The sequence below is a fragment of the Myotis yumanensis genome, unplaced genomic scaffold (genome assembly GCF_028538775.1).
Source record: "Myotis yumanensis isolate MYYU_CA2020_CCGP unplaced genomic scaffold, mMyoYum1.0.hap1 SCAF_17, whole genome shotgun sequence".
Taxonomy (NCBI): domain Eukaryota; kingdom Metazoa; phylum Chordata; class Mammalia; order Chiroptera; family Vespertilionidae; genus Myotis; species Myotis yumanensis.
The window spans coordinates 37473482-37488997 of record NW_027223768.1 but is presented as its reverse complement, the minus strand read 5'-3'; the positions used below and the strand labels follow the sequence as shown (position 1 = coordinate 37488997).

Sequence of the window (15516 nt, the reverse complement as noted above, 5' to 3'; positions counted from 1 at the left end):
ATTTTGAGCATGTTTTCATATGTCTCTTGGCCTTCCTTGTGTCCTCTTTAAACACTGACTTTTTAACACTCAAAGCATGTATACATTTTTGGGGGGCACCATATATATACATATATTTTCCTTTTTATTGAATTATTGAGATGACACTGGTTAACGAAATTATACTGGTTTCAGGTACATAATTCCACGACACATCATCTGAACACTGTATTGTATGTTCACCACCCCAAGTCAAGTCTCAGTCCATCACCATTTATCCCCCTACACCCTTCTTCACCTCCCCCCACCCACCTCCTCCCCACAATCACCACACTGTTGCCCATGTACATTAGTTTTATTCTCTCTCTTTTTTTGCTCAATCCCTCCACCCCCAGTTAGCCTCCCAACTCCTTCCCCAGCAGCTGCCAGCCTGCTCTCTATCTATGAGTCTGTCTCTATTTTGCTTGCTATTTAATTTTGTTTATTAGATTTCACATATGAGTGAAATCATATGGTACTTGTCCTTCTCAGAATGGCTTATTTAAGTTAGCATAATGGTCTCCAGGTCCATCCATGTTGTCACAAAGGGTAAGTTTTCCTTCTTGTAAAATATATTTTAAAAGTCTCAATGCCTGACATTCAAAGACCTCCACATTCACCTAACCTGTCCCTTCAATGCTGTTTCTCCATACTTCACGCTATAAGCCCTCTGATTCAAACCAGACATATTTAATATCCTACAAAGTTCTTTTATTTTTGTTAGGGTCAGAAATAGAATATTGGGGACCAGCTATAATTGTAAGAAATATTAGTAATGCTCTGATACTCGTGATTGTTTTGTTCTGATTAAAGAAAGCACATTCTAACCTGGCTGGGAGTTGCACTAGGGACCTGGGAGCTCGCCTGGAAATGCGGCCCATCCTCCACATCCAGGAGCTGCCTATCATCATGGAAAAATGTACAACCTTGTTGCAGAAACCAGAGGTGCCAGCCCTTTGAAAACCCCCAGCCCTCTGCATACCCCCAGGCCTTTGCAATGCTCCAACCCATATTACCTATAAACTGCCCATTTTGCATCTACTTTCCCACGTAATCGTCATCTTTCTATCCAATATAAGCAGCTGGCATATAGTGGGGGACAAAACAGATTTTTGTGGATGACCTGCTGCTCTCCCATGCTGCTGGCATTATTGAAATAAACTCTCATATGATTCAACCCTGTATCTGCCTAATTGGCTCAAGCAGTGACAGGCAGCCTGGACTTCTTGATGGTCTTACATTTTTAGTTCTAGAGCTTAGTTTATCCTCTTTCAATAAACATACATTACTTGAGTTCCATGTGAGCCCCTGGTTCAAATATGAATAAATAATGATAATAATCAAATTTCTTATAATCTGTACATATAAACAGATATATTCAACAGCATATGTATGCATTAGATGCTTTGGCAGTGCACACACACACACACACACACACACACTCACACACCAGTTTGGTTACCAGGAAAGACTTCCTGAAAGAGGGGATACTATGCTTAACCTTAAAAGCATGTGCATGTATTTTGGGGAAAAGACAGGCAGGGTTGGAATTCCAGGAAGAGAGATAAAACAAAACCAAGAACAATGGATCAAACCAGCATTGTGAGAATACAGCTACAAGCAGTTTGGTTGCTGAGACTTAGAGTGCAAGGCAAGGAGTAGAGTGGGAAATGGGTCTAGAGATATAAGCAAAAGTTCAAGAATGTCCTTTATCTTCAGTTTTCTCTCTCTTAGACAAACCAAGTCCTGTTAAATGGTACTGCAAGTTAAGTAAAAGATCAAGATGAACATGTATATGGGAGTAACCAGTAGAGTTTTAATTAAAAGATAAAGTTAATGTTTACTTAAATTGGAGCTCAGAGGATCAAGATTCAAATTCTTCGCTGTCTTGTGTTGCTTATGTGAACTGGGGCAAACCTTTAGCTTCTCTGATCTCTCCATATGCAAAATAGAAATAACTTTTCTTGTCTACTTCATACATATATAAAGCAGGTAACATAAAATTTAGCATCTTAACCATGTTAAGCATACAAATTATTTGAGTGACTAAAAAGTCAGTGTTTACAGAGGTCATAAGAGGACATTTAAAGAATCAAATGAGGTCATGTATATTTTTAAATTTTGAAATATATTATTACTAGAGGCCCAGTGCATGAAATTCATGCATTGGGCGGGGGGGGGGGGGGGGGGGGGGGGCGGGGTTCCTCAGCCCGGCCTACACCCTTTCCATTCCGGGACCCCTCAGAGGATGTTCGACTGCCTCTTGCAATCCAGGACCACTGGCTCCTAACTGCTCACCTGCCTGCCTGATCACCCCTAACCACCTCTTCCTGCCTGCTTGATAACCCCTAACTGCTCTCTTACCAGACTGATCGCCCCTAACTGCTCCCCTGCTGGCCTGATTGCCCCTAACTGCCTCTGCCTCGCCCTGCACCCAGGACCCAGGATTCCCTCCTCTGGCCAGTCGCAGGTACCTGGGACCCGGGCTCCCTTCCCTCTGGCTGGGGATCCGGGCCGGCTTTGCCTGGGCCAGCCGCAGCCACAGGGGACTGTGGGTGGGCAGCTTTGTCCGGGCCACAGCTGCAGGAGCCCAGGAATGCAGGGTGGGTGGCTTGTCCCTCTCCTGGGCCGCAGGTGCAGGCACAGCTGCTGATGCCTGAGACCGCTGGGCGGGCGGCTTGTCCCTCTCTTGGGCTGCAGCCTGGCTGGTCCCCATTCCTCACTCCCCAGTGTTGAGCCATTAAGGAGTGATGGTGTGAGGGTGTGATGACCATTTGCATATTAGCTCTTTATTATATAGGATTAGTAGTAGTAACAATAGTATATCAGCAGAAGAAATGAATAGCATATAAGCAGTGAGTGAAAGGCTGAGAAGAAAGTGATGTGTACTGATTCCAGAGAAGCATGATCCCAGCTGAAGTCTATTCTGATGCCTACAGCCAGGTACCCACCCTCTTCACCCCCAGGTACACTCTCTATGAGAGACAAGGTTGTTGAGCTACCTGGAAACTTCTGAGATGGGACCCTGGGGAATGTCCAATTACTATGAGACACTTTTCCCCTAATTTGTCCCTTAGAGGGGAGAGATGAACCATTTTCCTCTGATCTTGCATCATCTAAAGAGGAACTCCCAGGAAAGACAATCTTTCATTCTGCATATTCCCTGACTATCCCTCAGAGGCATTTATATCCTCATTGACCAACTAGCAGAGGGGGGCATGTTGCTGCAGAGATTCTGAGGAGGATTCTTGTGGGCTCAGGCATGGTAAGTGCTAAGGCTATTGAAGGGGCATTATCCAATCCAGAGTGCTAACCGGCCTTTTACCCTTACGATTGCCCAATACTTCCCTTAAATCCTAACTCTCTGGGCCCAGATTTTCCCTAGTCTTTCAAGGTAAAACTTTCTTAATATATGGGATCAAACTTCACAATTTTGGGACTGTATTATATGAATGAATAAATCAAGAAGGAACAGTAGGAAGGTTATACTTCACCTAACAGATAAAGATACTGATATTATCTAAGGTCTTCCCAACACTACTATTTTGTTGAATCTCAAAGAATTGTGGTTCCTTGGGGAGTAACAGGGAAACTCAGTGCTTTTGTTCCAGGACTAAATCTAATTCAAGTTTCTGTTTACTATACAAGGACTATGTGTAGGCTGAGCGCCATGGCACTGCTTATTATCTGTCTTTCTAGGAAATTTAAAATGCCCTTTCAGAAGCAAGAATAATGTTGTATTCCATTTTATATAGCCCTTCAACCTGTGGCAGTTATTGGCACATAGCAGATGATCAATCAGCATATGAATATTAATTAAATAAACATGAATGATGAATAATTATGCAGCCTTACTAATGAGAAAGAAGGGCCTCACCCAGAGCCAGAAAGTAGCCACTTTATTTGGCCTTTATGAGCCACTTAGCACTGAAATTTTCTGCATTTTCTCATAGCCCCCATAGTCTCCTGCTTTGTTGACCTGTTTTGAATAATGACTAATTAGCATGGTCATTCTCTGGTACTTTAAGCCGAGAAAGACAACACAGTAAAAGAAGTGGCTGGCTGCTTAGGCCAGAGAACCCTCAGATCGTTCCCATCTTTCCCCATGCAGGCTCTACCATTCTGCTAAGCATTATTGCTTATTCCCTTCCAAAGCCCATCATTCCTATCCTTCTTCCTCAAAGCTTAAGGCATAAGGCCAAGGGCATCCTCTATGAATTAATTTTCTTAGTCTGCAATGCATTTATTTTCATCTATTTTTTTACCTAAAAAACAAACAACCAAACAAACAAAAACATATCAGCTCTCTCATTTCATACCCTGCATAGTTCTAATATATAGTGGTGTTTAGAGCAAGAAACAGACAGAATAACTGAAAAATTGTGACCTAAATTTCCCACTGGGATATAAAAAATAATAGTGGGCTTCCAAGGCCCACAGACCAGACTTCTAGTTTTTGTTTTGCATCCTCGCTGTGTGAATTTAGACAAGTTATCTTTCCCCTCTGGTTCTCAATTTCTCTACCTATAAAACAGTAATAATAATCTCTCTGCCATAGGTAGAAATAGATGGAATAACATATGAAAATGCCTAGTCTCATGACCATTACATGGGAGCTATTCAATAACACTATTTTGTTTATCCTTTATGATTCCTCCTGAGGAGCTTTTGTTCTACTTGAGAGAGATCATGCTTATTTACATGTAAATATCTAACATGCAAGAAGGGTGTGTTAGAAGTCATGAAAGAGGAAAATATAAAGCACTCTTAAGAGTCAGAGGAGAATGCCCTGGCCGGTTTGGCTCAGTGGATAGAGCGTCGGCCTGCGGAATGAAGGGTCCCAGGTTCGATTCCGGTCAAGGGCATGTACCTTGGTTGCGGGCACATCCCCAGTAGGGAGTGTGCAGGAGGCAGCTGATCGATGTTTCTAACTCTCTGTCCCTCTCCCTTCCTCTCTGTAAAAAATCAATAAAATGTATTTTATAAAAAGAATCAGAGGAGAGCGTGTTTACTTCTGACAGTGAGGACGGATGAGACTTCCATGGTAATGGGAACATTTAATGAACAATGGCAACTAGGATTCCAACAGAAAGAGATAAAAAAAAAAAATGGAAGGAAAGAGTGACATGAGCAAAAAAAAAAAGAAGTGCAAGAAAATGGTCCTATTTGATTGAGCTGATAAGTAGGTAGAAAAAATTTGCCTCTAAAGTTTAATTAGAACCAGATAAAAAAAGACAAGGAATATCAGGCTAAGATCTTTGGGTTTTATCCTTAAATGTATTTGAAAATAAGAGAAACAGTTTTTTATCCACTCATCTATTGATGGGCACTATAGTGTGGTGATGGCCAGAGGGTTGGGAGACTGGGGCTGGGTGGAGGTGTACAAAGTGGGGGGATGAGGGGTATCTGTGATGGTATCAACAATAAAAATAAAATTTAAAAACAGAAGAAAGATAGTAAAAGCCATGCTTAGAAATATTTATCTGTAGAATGACTTGTTGGAGGTAAGAAGACGAGTGAAAAAGATGTTCAAATAATCAAGGTAAGTGAATGCATCCTGCTAACACTATAATTAGCCTTGCAAAAACTTTTGTTGCTCTTTCTCCCCAATAAGTAGATGCTATTCTAATTTCTATTGTAGTTGACTTTTGTGACACTTCCTTCCCAATATAGCCATAGTTACACAGAAGTAATTTTTTTTTAATTCAGAATGATTTCCTTTTTTGAGGTCGTAGATGTGACCTTCCTAAGACAGATGGAATATGCAGGGGAGGAGTTATATGCTTGTCCAAAATTCAGCAGCCACTACTTAGGTTCAAGGACATTCTGGAGAGACTCTTGGTCTAAGGAACTATCAATATGAATCATTGAGAGAGGAGGAGAAAGGGGAATTATACAAAAAAGAGAGAGAGAGAATGATAGGAAGAATATTTTCTGACAACTGGGTATTTATGATCTAATGAGAAACAGGCCTGTTATTATTGATACCATTGTAATTTATCTAGTTATAAATAATGAAAAAGGAGCAAAGGGAAGACCAAATATTATAGGCTTTGCCAGGAAGCGGCAGCTTAACACTTCCCAGGGAGCTACCAGTCTATTCCCCATAGATCCCTGCCGGGAGGACTGAGCAGGGTGGAGAATAGATGCATGCCCAGTAAAATCTGAGTGACATATGGAAGGCACTTGTCTGTCAGTCACACTTGAGAACAGGCCATTGGCCAGAGTAGACACGGCCAATGCAAGTGTGGGAAGATTTGAGATATTTAATCCCCTAAACAAAAGAGTTCATACTCTTGTCTCCTGGCTCTCTTGATCACTCTCATGCTCCTGCACTCCTACATCCGCCCACATGGCCAACAGCCATGTGGACCCCACACTCAATGAACGAATGGACTTCAACTAGCCTAATGCTAATTGGACCCATTTTCAACATGGAATGGAAACTAGACACTGGCTTTGCTTTTAGCTCTGGTGAATCCTCAACTGTGCTTCTTCCAGGACTGGATTGAGGTAAATAGAACTTTGAAAACCCAGGGATGTAAGTCCACACAAATAAAAATCACGCATCCTCCCATGCGAGTCTCAGCTATCATAAGGACCCCACACTCAGCACCCAGTGGGGAAAGGGATACCCCATTTCCATCAATAACACTACAAAATCAACAGAAAAAGGCAGAGACATAAAGATGAATACTTCAGTCAACCTCAGATTAGATAAAATGGTCTAGAAAAGATGGGGAGAGCAACATGAAGAACTATTGAGAGAAGGGCTTCTAAAGGTCTTTACATTTTTTTAAAACTTTTCTGAAAAACAAAAGTAGAGAATAGCTGGAAAGAAAGGTACATGTTTTATAAAAATGACTGAACCTCCTGAAAATATTTCCAGAGAATTAAATTTGTTTGTCACTGTTTTTGTTTGTGTGTTTGTTTGTTTGTTTTTGCCTCAATTGAAGATTCATTTAGGGCTCCAAAAGAAAATATTTCAGCTTTTTCTATCAAGTAAGTACAACTAAGAGATATTTCTAACTGGCCTGTTTAGGCTCCCAGAATCAGCTTAAGTAACTGATTATAGAAAAGAGTGAAGCAATTTGCAATGAATAATCACCATCCCATTTCCAGGAGTTTGTCCCCTTTCTTCCCTTCTCAGATCACACAGTTTATGGCCAGTGAGAATCAGACAATGGTCACTGAGTTTCTCTTCTCTATGTTCCTGAATCTGCATGAAAGTGGTCTATTATTCTTTATTCCATTGCTTCTCATCTATGGATTTATCATAACTGGGAACCTAGTGATATTCATTGTCATCCAGGTGGACACGGCCCTGCACACCCCCATGTATTTCTTCATCAGTGTCCTCTCCTTCCTGGAGATCTGGTATACCACAACCACCATCCCCAAGATGCTCTGCAGCCTCGTCAGTGAGCAGAAGACCATTTCTCTGGCTGGCTGCCTCATGCAGATGTACTTCTTCCACTCTCTTGGGATCACAGAAGGCTGTGTCCTGACAGCGATGGCCATTGACAGGTACATAGCTATCTGCAATCCTCTCCGTTACCCAACTATCATGACTTCCAATCTTTGCATCCAGCTGACAGCTGGCTCCTGCCTCTGTGGCTTCCTCCTCGTACTCCCCGAGATTGCGTGGATTGCCACCCTGCCTTTCTGTGGCTCCAATGAGATCCATCAGATCTTCTGTGACTTCACACCTGTACTGAGCTTGGCCTGCACGGATACATCCTTGGTGGTCATTGTGGATGCTATACATGCGGCGGAGATCCTGTCCTCCTTCCTGGTCATCGCCCTATCGTACGTCCGGATCATCATGGTGATTCTGCGGATACCCTCAGCCGAGGGCCGCCGCAAGGCCTTCTCCACCTGTGCTTCCCACCTTGCAGTGTTCTTGCTGTTCTTTGGCAGCGTCGCTGTCATGTATTTGCGCTTCTCAGCCACCTACTCAGTGTTGTGGGACACAGTTGTTGCTGTCACCTTTGTTATCCTGGCTCCCTTCCTCAACCCCATTATCTACAGCTTGAGAAACAAGGACATAAAAATTGCTATCCGGAGGCTTTTCTGCTGTCAGAAGAGAGCAGGAAGGATTGGGAGCTAGATCTAGATCCTAGAGCAGTGATAACGAATCTATGACACTCATTTTTTTTTGGTTGATTTCTCTTTGTTAAATGGCATTTAAATATATAAAATAAATATCAAAAATATACATCTTTGTTTGACTATGGTTGCAAATATCAAAAAATTTCTACATGTGACACGGCACCAGAGTTAGGTTAGGGTTTTTCAAAATGCTGACACGCCGAGCTCAAAAGGTTCGCCATCACTGTCCTAGAGAGTGAAAAACCTTCTGGAAGTTCAGCATTTCACGTTCCATGACTTGTTTATGATTATGCTTTTTCTATTGCTACAGCTATTTGTTCTATTGTTATAAATAAAAATGTAAAACTGCTGTGTCCAGGTCATTGGTGGCCATTGCATAGCCTGCTTACGCCAATGCCCCCACCATGTGTATGTTAGCTGAAGCAGTATACGTGGTTTTCCTGCTTTTATACACGGGTTAGCTTCTTCCTAACACTCCCAGCTGGGCTTCTGCCTGCTCCTCTGTGGTTCCACATGCTGGTGAGGCTAGAGAACAGGATCGAGGAGGCAATAAAGACATCATAGTTCTGAAAATTGCTCATGTTATCTTTTCTCCAATCTTCTCTCCAGTAATAAATCCCTGCTGTTCATCATGCCACGGTAACAAACAATTTCCTGAGTCTAGAGAGGAACAATCTTAACTTTTAGTTGATTTAGTCTATAAACTCAACTCACTGGCCATGGACTGGTGATGTACATCATCTGTTATAGCATTTTGGGCCCAATGAAGTGATATAAAGTTAATAACAGTAATAGTACCCTGTATTCCTCTAGCAATTTATTATTTTAAAGTTTCATCTATATACGAATCCTATGGAAGTTTAAAATATTCTAAAGTAAGTAGATCGGACATCAACTTTATTTAAATGTTGGAAATAAAGCTCAGAGACGATTAATGACTTGCCTACAGCCGTGTAGATAGTTACTGACAGAAGAAGCCACTTAACGACTGGTAAGAAGGGCGAGACACAGAAGGGAAACCCCCCACTCGGGTGAGGAAGCAGCTGAGAAGCTGGAAAGATATTGCAGCTGCAAAACTCCCTCCCCCGAGAAGTGTGGCATCTCAATCTTACACAGGGATCCCCAACCCAGAGCAACAGACGGGGGAAGAGGAGACCACGTAGCATCTAGTAGTGAAAATCAGTGGGAATTCAGTGTCCCTGGGAGACTCAGACCACACCCTCCCAGGGACCAGCACTCCTAGTGTTACAGCACCTGCCTGGGGAGTGCAAGGCCATGCTACCTTGCGTGGGTGCTGCAGAGGGGTCTGCTGGCTACTCCTCCCAGTGAGTGTAAGGGGCCTCTCTTTTGCCAGAGACTCAGACAGTGACTAGACTGTGCACTGGGAGAAAGAGCTGGTCTGCCCACCTCAAGCACACAGCCAGCTCCCATCCCTCCACCTGTTGAATCACTTAGCCAGCCTCGTCCTGTTGAGCTCAGCTGTGCAAGGAGATCCAGTGCAGTGCAGAGCTGGGACTTTCCACCGTGTCCTGTGGAGCTCAGTGGCATAGGGAGACCAGAAAGCTGCCCATAGATGGGATGTTCAGATTGTGTCTCCCCGGAACCTTTGTCTGGGAACCAGACAGGTGAGTGCTGGGCTGTGTGGCTACATTGCAGGGAGGCAAATCCAAGCTCCCCTGTGAGTTCAGTCTGCACTACCCTGGGAAGGGAAGAAGTGCCTGTCCCCCTCCCACAGGTTTGCCGGCACCACCCACAGTGGGAGACTGTTTGGATCATCCCTGCCTAGTCCTGGATGCCCTGCCCCACTGCGTGCAGTTCTGTGGGGGTGGGGGAGAGGTAGAGTGGCTGAGACATTCAAAGTGTGAGATGCTTAGAGGCTATTGTCTAAAACTGGGATGAAGTGCTTAGACCCCTCCCCCCAGGCTGTGCCAGCATCATCCCCAATTGGAGACTCTTGATATATCCCCCTGAGCCCAGGGTGGCTGAGCTTCCCTCTAAAGGGGAAGAAGACTGGCTGTGCCCAATCTCAACCTGCAGCGAGCCTCTCTAGAAGAAGCTAGAGTTGGAGATTCTAGAAGAGACTGAGTGGTTTGGCTTTGAAGCAAGGGCCATATTCCCCTCATTGAGTGCATGACTGAATGATCCCAAAGAAGGACCTCAACTAGCCCTGTCCTCTGGACACTGATTGCCCCACCCTATCAAGCTTGCAACCTGTGAAAGGGCTGTGGGTCCTGGCTAGCCTGGGCTCATTCTACAGTCTTTCTTCAGAAAGCTCTGGAAGTAGACCAGGAAACCTCAGGAGGAGATGGAGTAGCTCACAGGTGGATGCAAACCTCAGGGAGCCTCTGTCCTCTTACAGATCTGCCCGCAGCTCGTAGCTGGAGAAAGCCAAGCCTTTCACACCGATTGGCCCCTCCCATGCACACGGAGGTACAGTAGATGCAGACACAAACAGAGAAATGTGTGGCAGCTCAAGACAGCTGCTCAGTGCTGGTTACACACATCTGACAGTGACCTGTACCTGAACCCCACACAAGTAAACCCAGAACCAACACAACCAGCGGTGGCCTCAGGACATACGAGAGTTGAACCCAACTTGCCACACGAGCGGCACATCCAAAAGATTTTGGCAGGATCCATACATTGCTGGGAACAATTCTGCCTTGGAGGGCAGGCCCTGCACCGCAGCTCATACATAGTTATTGAGATTTATCCTTACAGTTACCCAGCCTAGAGTGTTAACTCCACCCATGAAAAGGCCAACAGCATTCAAGACTCAACTACAGCAGCTGGTGTACATAACTCCCGAGAAACATTCCTTGAGCACAAAGCTCAGGTGATCTGGAGGATTGTGCATCTGAGCCCAACAAGACACCTTCATCACACTATGTCTGTGACCATGGACTAGACCTATTTGTTCTTTGTCTAATCTCATCACCTTCTTTTATCCACTCCCCCACACTCCCTTCCCTTCCGAGATCTGTCAGTCTGTTCAGTGTATCCATGCCTCTGGTTCTATTTTGTTCTTCAGTTTATTTTGTTCATTAGTTTCCATATACAAGTGAGGTCATATGGTATATGTCTTTCTCTGACTGGCCTATTTCTCTCAGCATACAAATCTCCAGGTCCATCCATGCTGTCACAAGGGCAAGAGTTCCTTGGTTTTTATAACCTGCATTGTCCTACATTTCCAGAAAACCAATGATATCAATACAGATAAGAAATACATAGCTGGTTTAGTGATATTTCATAGGGGAAAAGTATTGAACATTCTTTTGTTCTCAAGTACAATGTAATGCAGAAGCAAAAAGAAAAGAGATAAGAAAAGAACCATATAACAAAAAACATAAGCAATGTGACTTTAAATGCATAAATACCGTGTACTAAGTGGACCCTGCAAACAAGGAGGACATAAAAGAATAAATAAGTAACTTTTTCCGGGGGTGGGGGGGTGCAGAGGGTTTCACCACAGTGCTGACAGACTTTATAATGAGTCTGTTTTCCCCATAAATTGGGATCATCTTTGAGAGTAAATGTAGTTCTTCATTAATTATGTGTATCCCCCTACCAATGTCTAAAACAATGAGAAGTGTATTCTGAACTCAATATTTTTGAAAGTACTAAATTTTTCTGTAGCCTGAATTTGTTATATTTCTCAGTTGCACCTAAACACATTCTTCTTGTCCTCTTAATATCTTAAGCTCAACATCTCTAAATGAACTTAACGTCTCATATCTTGTTCTGCCTCCCTTCTTCTAATCCTACTGAAGAACTCATAATTACTCTCACCCAGAGAAATTAAATTTAAAAACTCAGAGGAATTAAGATCTAGAGGTCTTCAAAGTGTTCCTGACATCATTCCAGGTTTGCAAGACCTTACTCAACCTACGCGTGCAGTTGGCTTCCTTTCTTCTGGCTGAAGAGCCTTCCGCCGATCCGCACGTGTGCTGAACTACCTCAACATGCCGCTCCTTCTTTCTCAGATGGCTTTAGTGTGTCCTTGTCTCACTCCTAAAAATGGCAACAAGACTTCAAAGTTTTCATATAAAAATAGAAATCGGCTAAATTCTCTAAATATTTTTATCACAATCCCCTCTTCTTGGAACACTCTTAGAATAAAATCCTGTATTGTACAACCATATCCACGTCTGCTTTCACCAAGGGACACATTCATATTCTTCTAGTCTCCATTTTTATTCTTCCGGTCTCCCTTCTTCAAACACGCCTGTTCTGACCACACTATATATATGCCCCATCGTCCAACCCTTATTCTGCTCATCCTTGTCATTTCTTTTGTAGCAAAATTTTTAATTATGTATTTATATATTTATTTATCTCTGTTTAAAAATAGGGTCAGTGAAGACAGAGATCAACTTTGTTTAATACTATTATTCAGTGCCTAGCATTTTTCCTTGAACAAAGTAGAGACTCAGTAACTATTTGTTAAATGAATTAAATGAGACTTTTCTGATACTTCCTTCACACACACACACACACACACACACACACACATATTTTATTTTAAATAACATTTCTCTGTCTCTAGTTTTTTTTTCCTCTGGGAAAAAAGTGTGTTACAGGAAATGATTAGCAATAATAAATGAAAATCTGTTTCAAAATAATTTTTCATTTTTATCTAGATATTCTGTATTATAGAAGTATTTATATGTAATATTGTTTTCCAAGAAAAACAGGTGTCCCAAAAGTTAGAAAAGATGTTATCTAAAGTACCTTAACCAATATGAAGAGAGGGGACATCACAGCAATTCTGTTCTTTATTCATTAAATATAATTATTAAATGCTTTCTATTTCCCACACTTATACTATGGAAAGTATGAGATGTATAAAACATAGTCTCTATCTTCAAAATGCTCAATTTAGAGTGTGGGAAACACATCCCCAAATAGGTATTTATAAAACCACAGAGAATCTTAAATACGTGAAAAGATATTCAACACAACTCATAATAAGATACATGCAACTTTAATTACATTGAGATATTTTCCTAGCCTTCAGATTCACAAAGATACAAAATTTTAAAACACATTTTATTGGCAAGTTTGCAGAGAAGCACACATTTTTATACAGTGCTTATAGGAGTCAAGATATCATAATAAATCTGGAGGTAAATTTAGCTATACTTATGCACATTACACAATTACTTGTACCTAGCAAACATACTTCTAAGAATTCATCTTGCTGATATGTACAAGTGCGTATATGAAACAATATATATACATCCTATATAATAAAAGGCTAATATGCAACTTGTCCCCTCAGGAGTTCAACCAACCAGGAGTTCAACCACCCACTATTACGTGCACTGACCACCAAGGGGTGGAAGACCCCAATCAGCCCTGATCACTGGCCAGGCCTAGGAACCCTACCTGTGCACGAATTTCGTGCACCAGGCCTCTAGTATATATATATATATATATATATATATATATATATATATATATATATATTCATATTGCACAACTGTTAGAATGGCTGTTATCAACAAGACAAGTAACAATGTTGGAAAGGTTGTGAAGATAAAGGAACCCTCATTCACTGCTAGTGGAAATGTAAACTGGTATAGCCACTATGGAAAACAGTATAATGGGTCTCAAAAAATTAAGAATAGAGTTACCATATGTTCCAGCAACCCCTCTTTTGGGTTATCTATTTGAAAACATTTATTCTCAAAGATACATGAACCCTATGTTCAGTTCAGCTCTATTCACGGTGGCCAAAACTTGCAAATAATCAAGGTGTCCTTTGATAGATGATTGAATAAAGAAGATATATTCGTATATACTATGGAATACTACCCAGTCATAAGAAAAGATGAAATACTGGGAAGAACGTGGATGGACCTTGAGAATATTATGCTAAGTAAAGTAAGTCAGAAAAGGCTAAGAAACATATGATTTCACTCATATGTGGTATGTAAAACTGAAGCGTATAGACACAGACAACAGTATGGTGGCTACCAGAGGGAAGGTGGGGGTAATAAACAGTAAAGGGAGCCAAATATATGGTAAAAAAAAAAAAAAAAAGGTATTCATTGTATTTCTGTTTGTAGTAGCAAGACTGGAAGCAACCATGAACCCCTCAATAAGGAACAGTTAAACACACAATGGGACACCATGGAGCTGTTTATCAAAAGTCAGTTTCTACAGCGATATGCAATGACCTCCAGAGAGCTATCAGAATATTTATCTTTATTTGTTTCTGCATGAAGAAACACTTCAAAGTTGTAGAAAACACCAATGAAAGTTGTTGCCTACTGTGGGATGTGAGCTGGCAATGAGTAGAAAGGGCACATGTGCTCTTCTACATATACCATTTGAAAGGTTCGGGGTTGGGCCAGGGTCACACAGAATGGACTCAAGCCTCAGTGTAATCAAAATGATGTTTATTCCTGTCACCTGGGTCCAGGTGATCTAACTCAAGAAAGAGCCAGTGGTGAATTGGGGAGGGAGCAGGCTTTTTATGCTCAGGGAGAGCTGCAGAAGGGACTTCGGCTGGGCCCAGGTATCAGCACCGTGCCCCCACCATAGTTTTACGACCTTGTCCTTTGTCCTGCTGGCACCAGACGTCCTTTCTCAGGGGCTGTGCAGGGGTGATGGTCTTCAGGAATTTCTGTAAAATAACCACTCAAGGGGAACATGTTTGTGCAAGGCTTCGGCTAACAGAACGAGCTTTCCCTTTGACATTTGTTAGATTTTGTAAGGCTCAAGCCTTGTGTTCCCCAGTTAACCCTTTCACCATTTATAAATTATTGTGATATTTAAAATAATATAGATATACCATCAACTAAAACATTATGTTTATTTTTAAAATACATGTCAGTATAGTGACAGAGTGTAATCACATACCCTGGTTTGCCCAAGTGAGTTCTGATTAATGTCTGTCATCCCAGGAAAATTATTAATAGTGCTGTGCATCTTTCTTAAAAAGATTTCATCTTTACTTAGATGATAAACTAAACATCACAAGTGATAGAATGTTAGCTTTCATCCTGCTTTGGATGTTTGTGGTCTGAATAAGTATGTACATATTACTCTTTGAATATTTATATATATATATATAAATTTCATCTTAATATTCTGTATTATGGACATATTATATGTAATACTGTTTGCCAAGAAAAATGTGATTCAATGTTAAAGAAGGTGTTATTAAAAGTAGTTTATATAATATAAGGAAAGGGGAAATCACAGTGATTCTGTTATAAACATTTATAACAATACTAGAGGCCTGGTGCATGAATTCCTGCATGGGTGGGGTCCCTCTGGGTGGCCTGCAGGGATCAGGCCAAAACCCCACAGTCCAACACTGCCTGCAGCTCCTACCTGTTGCTCCCACTCATCCCGGCCCCACTGTGCCTGCCATGG

The 15516-nt window shown here is 41.8% G+C and overlaps 1 protein-coding gene across 1 annotated transcript; it reads left to right on the top strand.

Annotated features, from left to right (window-relative positions):
- The first annotated feature begins 7180 nt into the window (after nt 1-7180).
- OR6K6 (olfactory receptor family 6 subfamily K member 6) lies at nt 7181-8128 on the top strand. Its single transcript, XM_070397070.1, has one exon. It carries the CDS (start codon nt 7181-7183, stop codon nt 8126-8128), a length of 948 nt encoding a protein of 315 aa, XP_070253171.1.
- The last annotated feature ends 7388 nt before the right edge of the window (nt 8129-15516 follow it).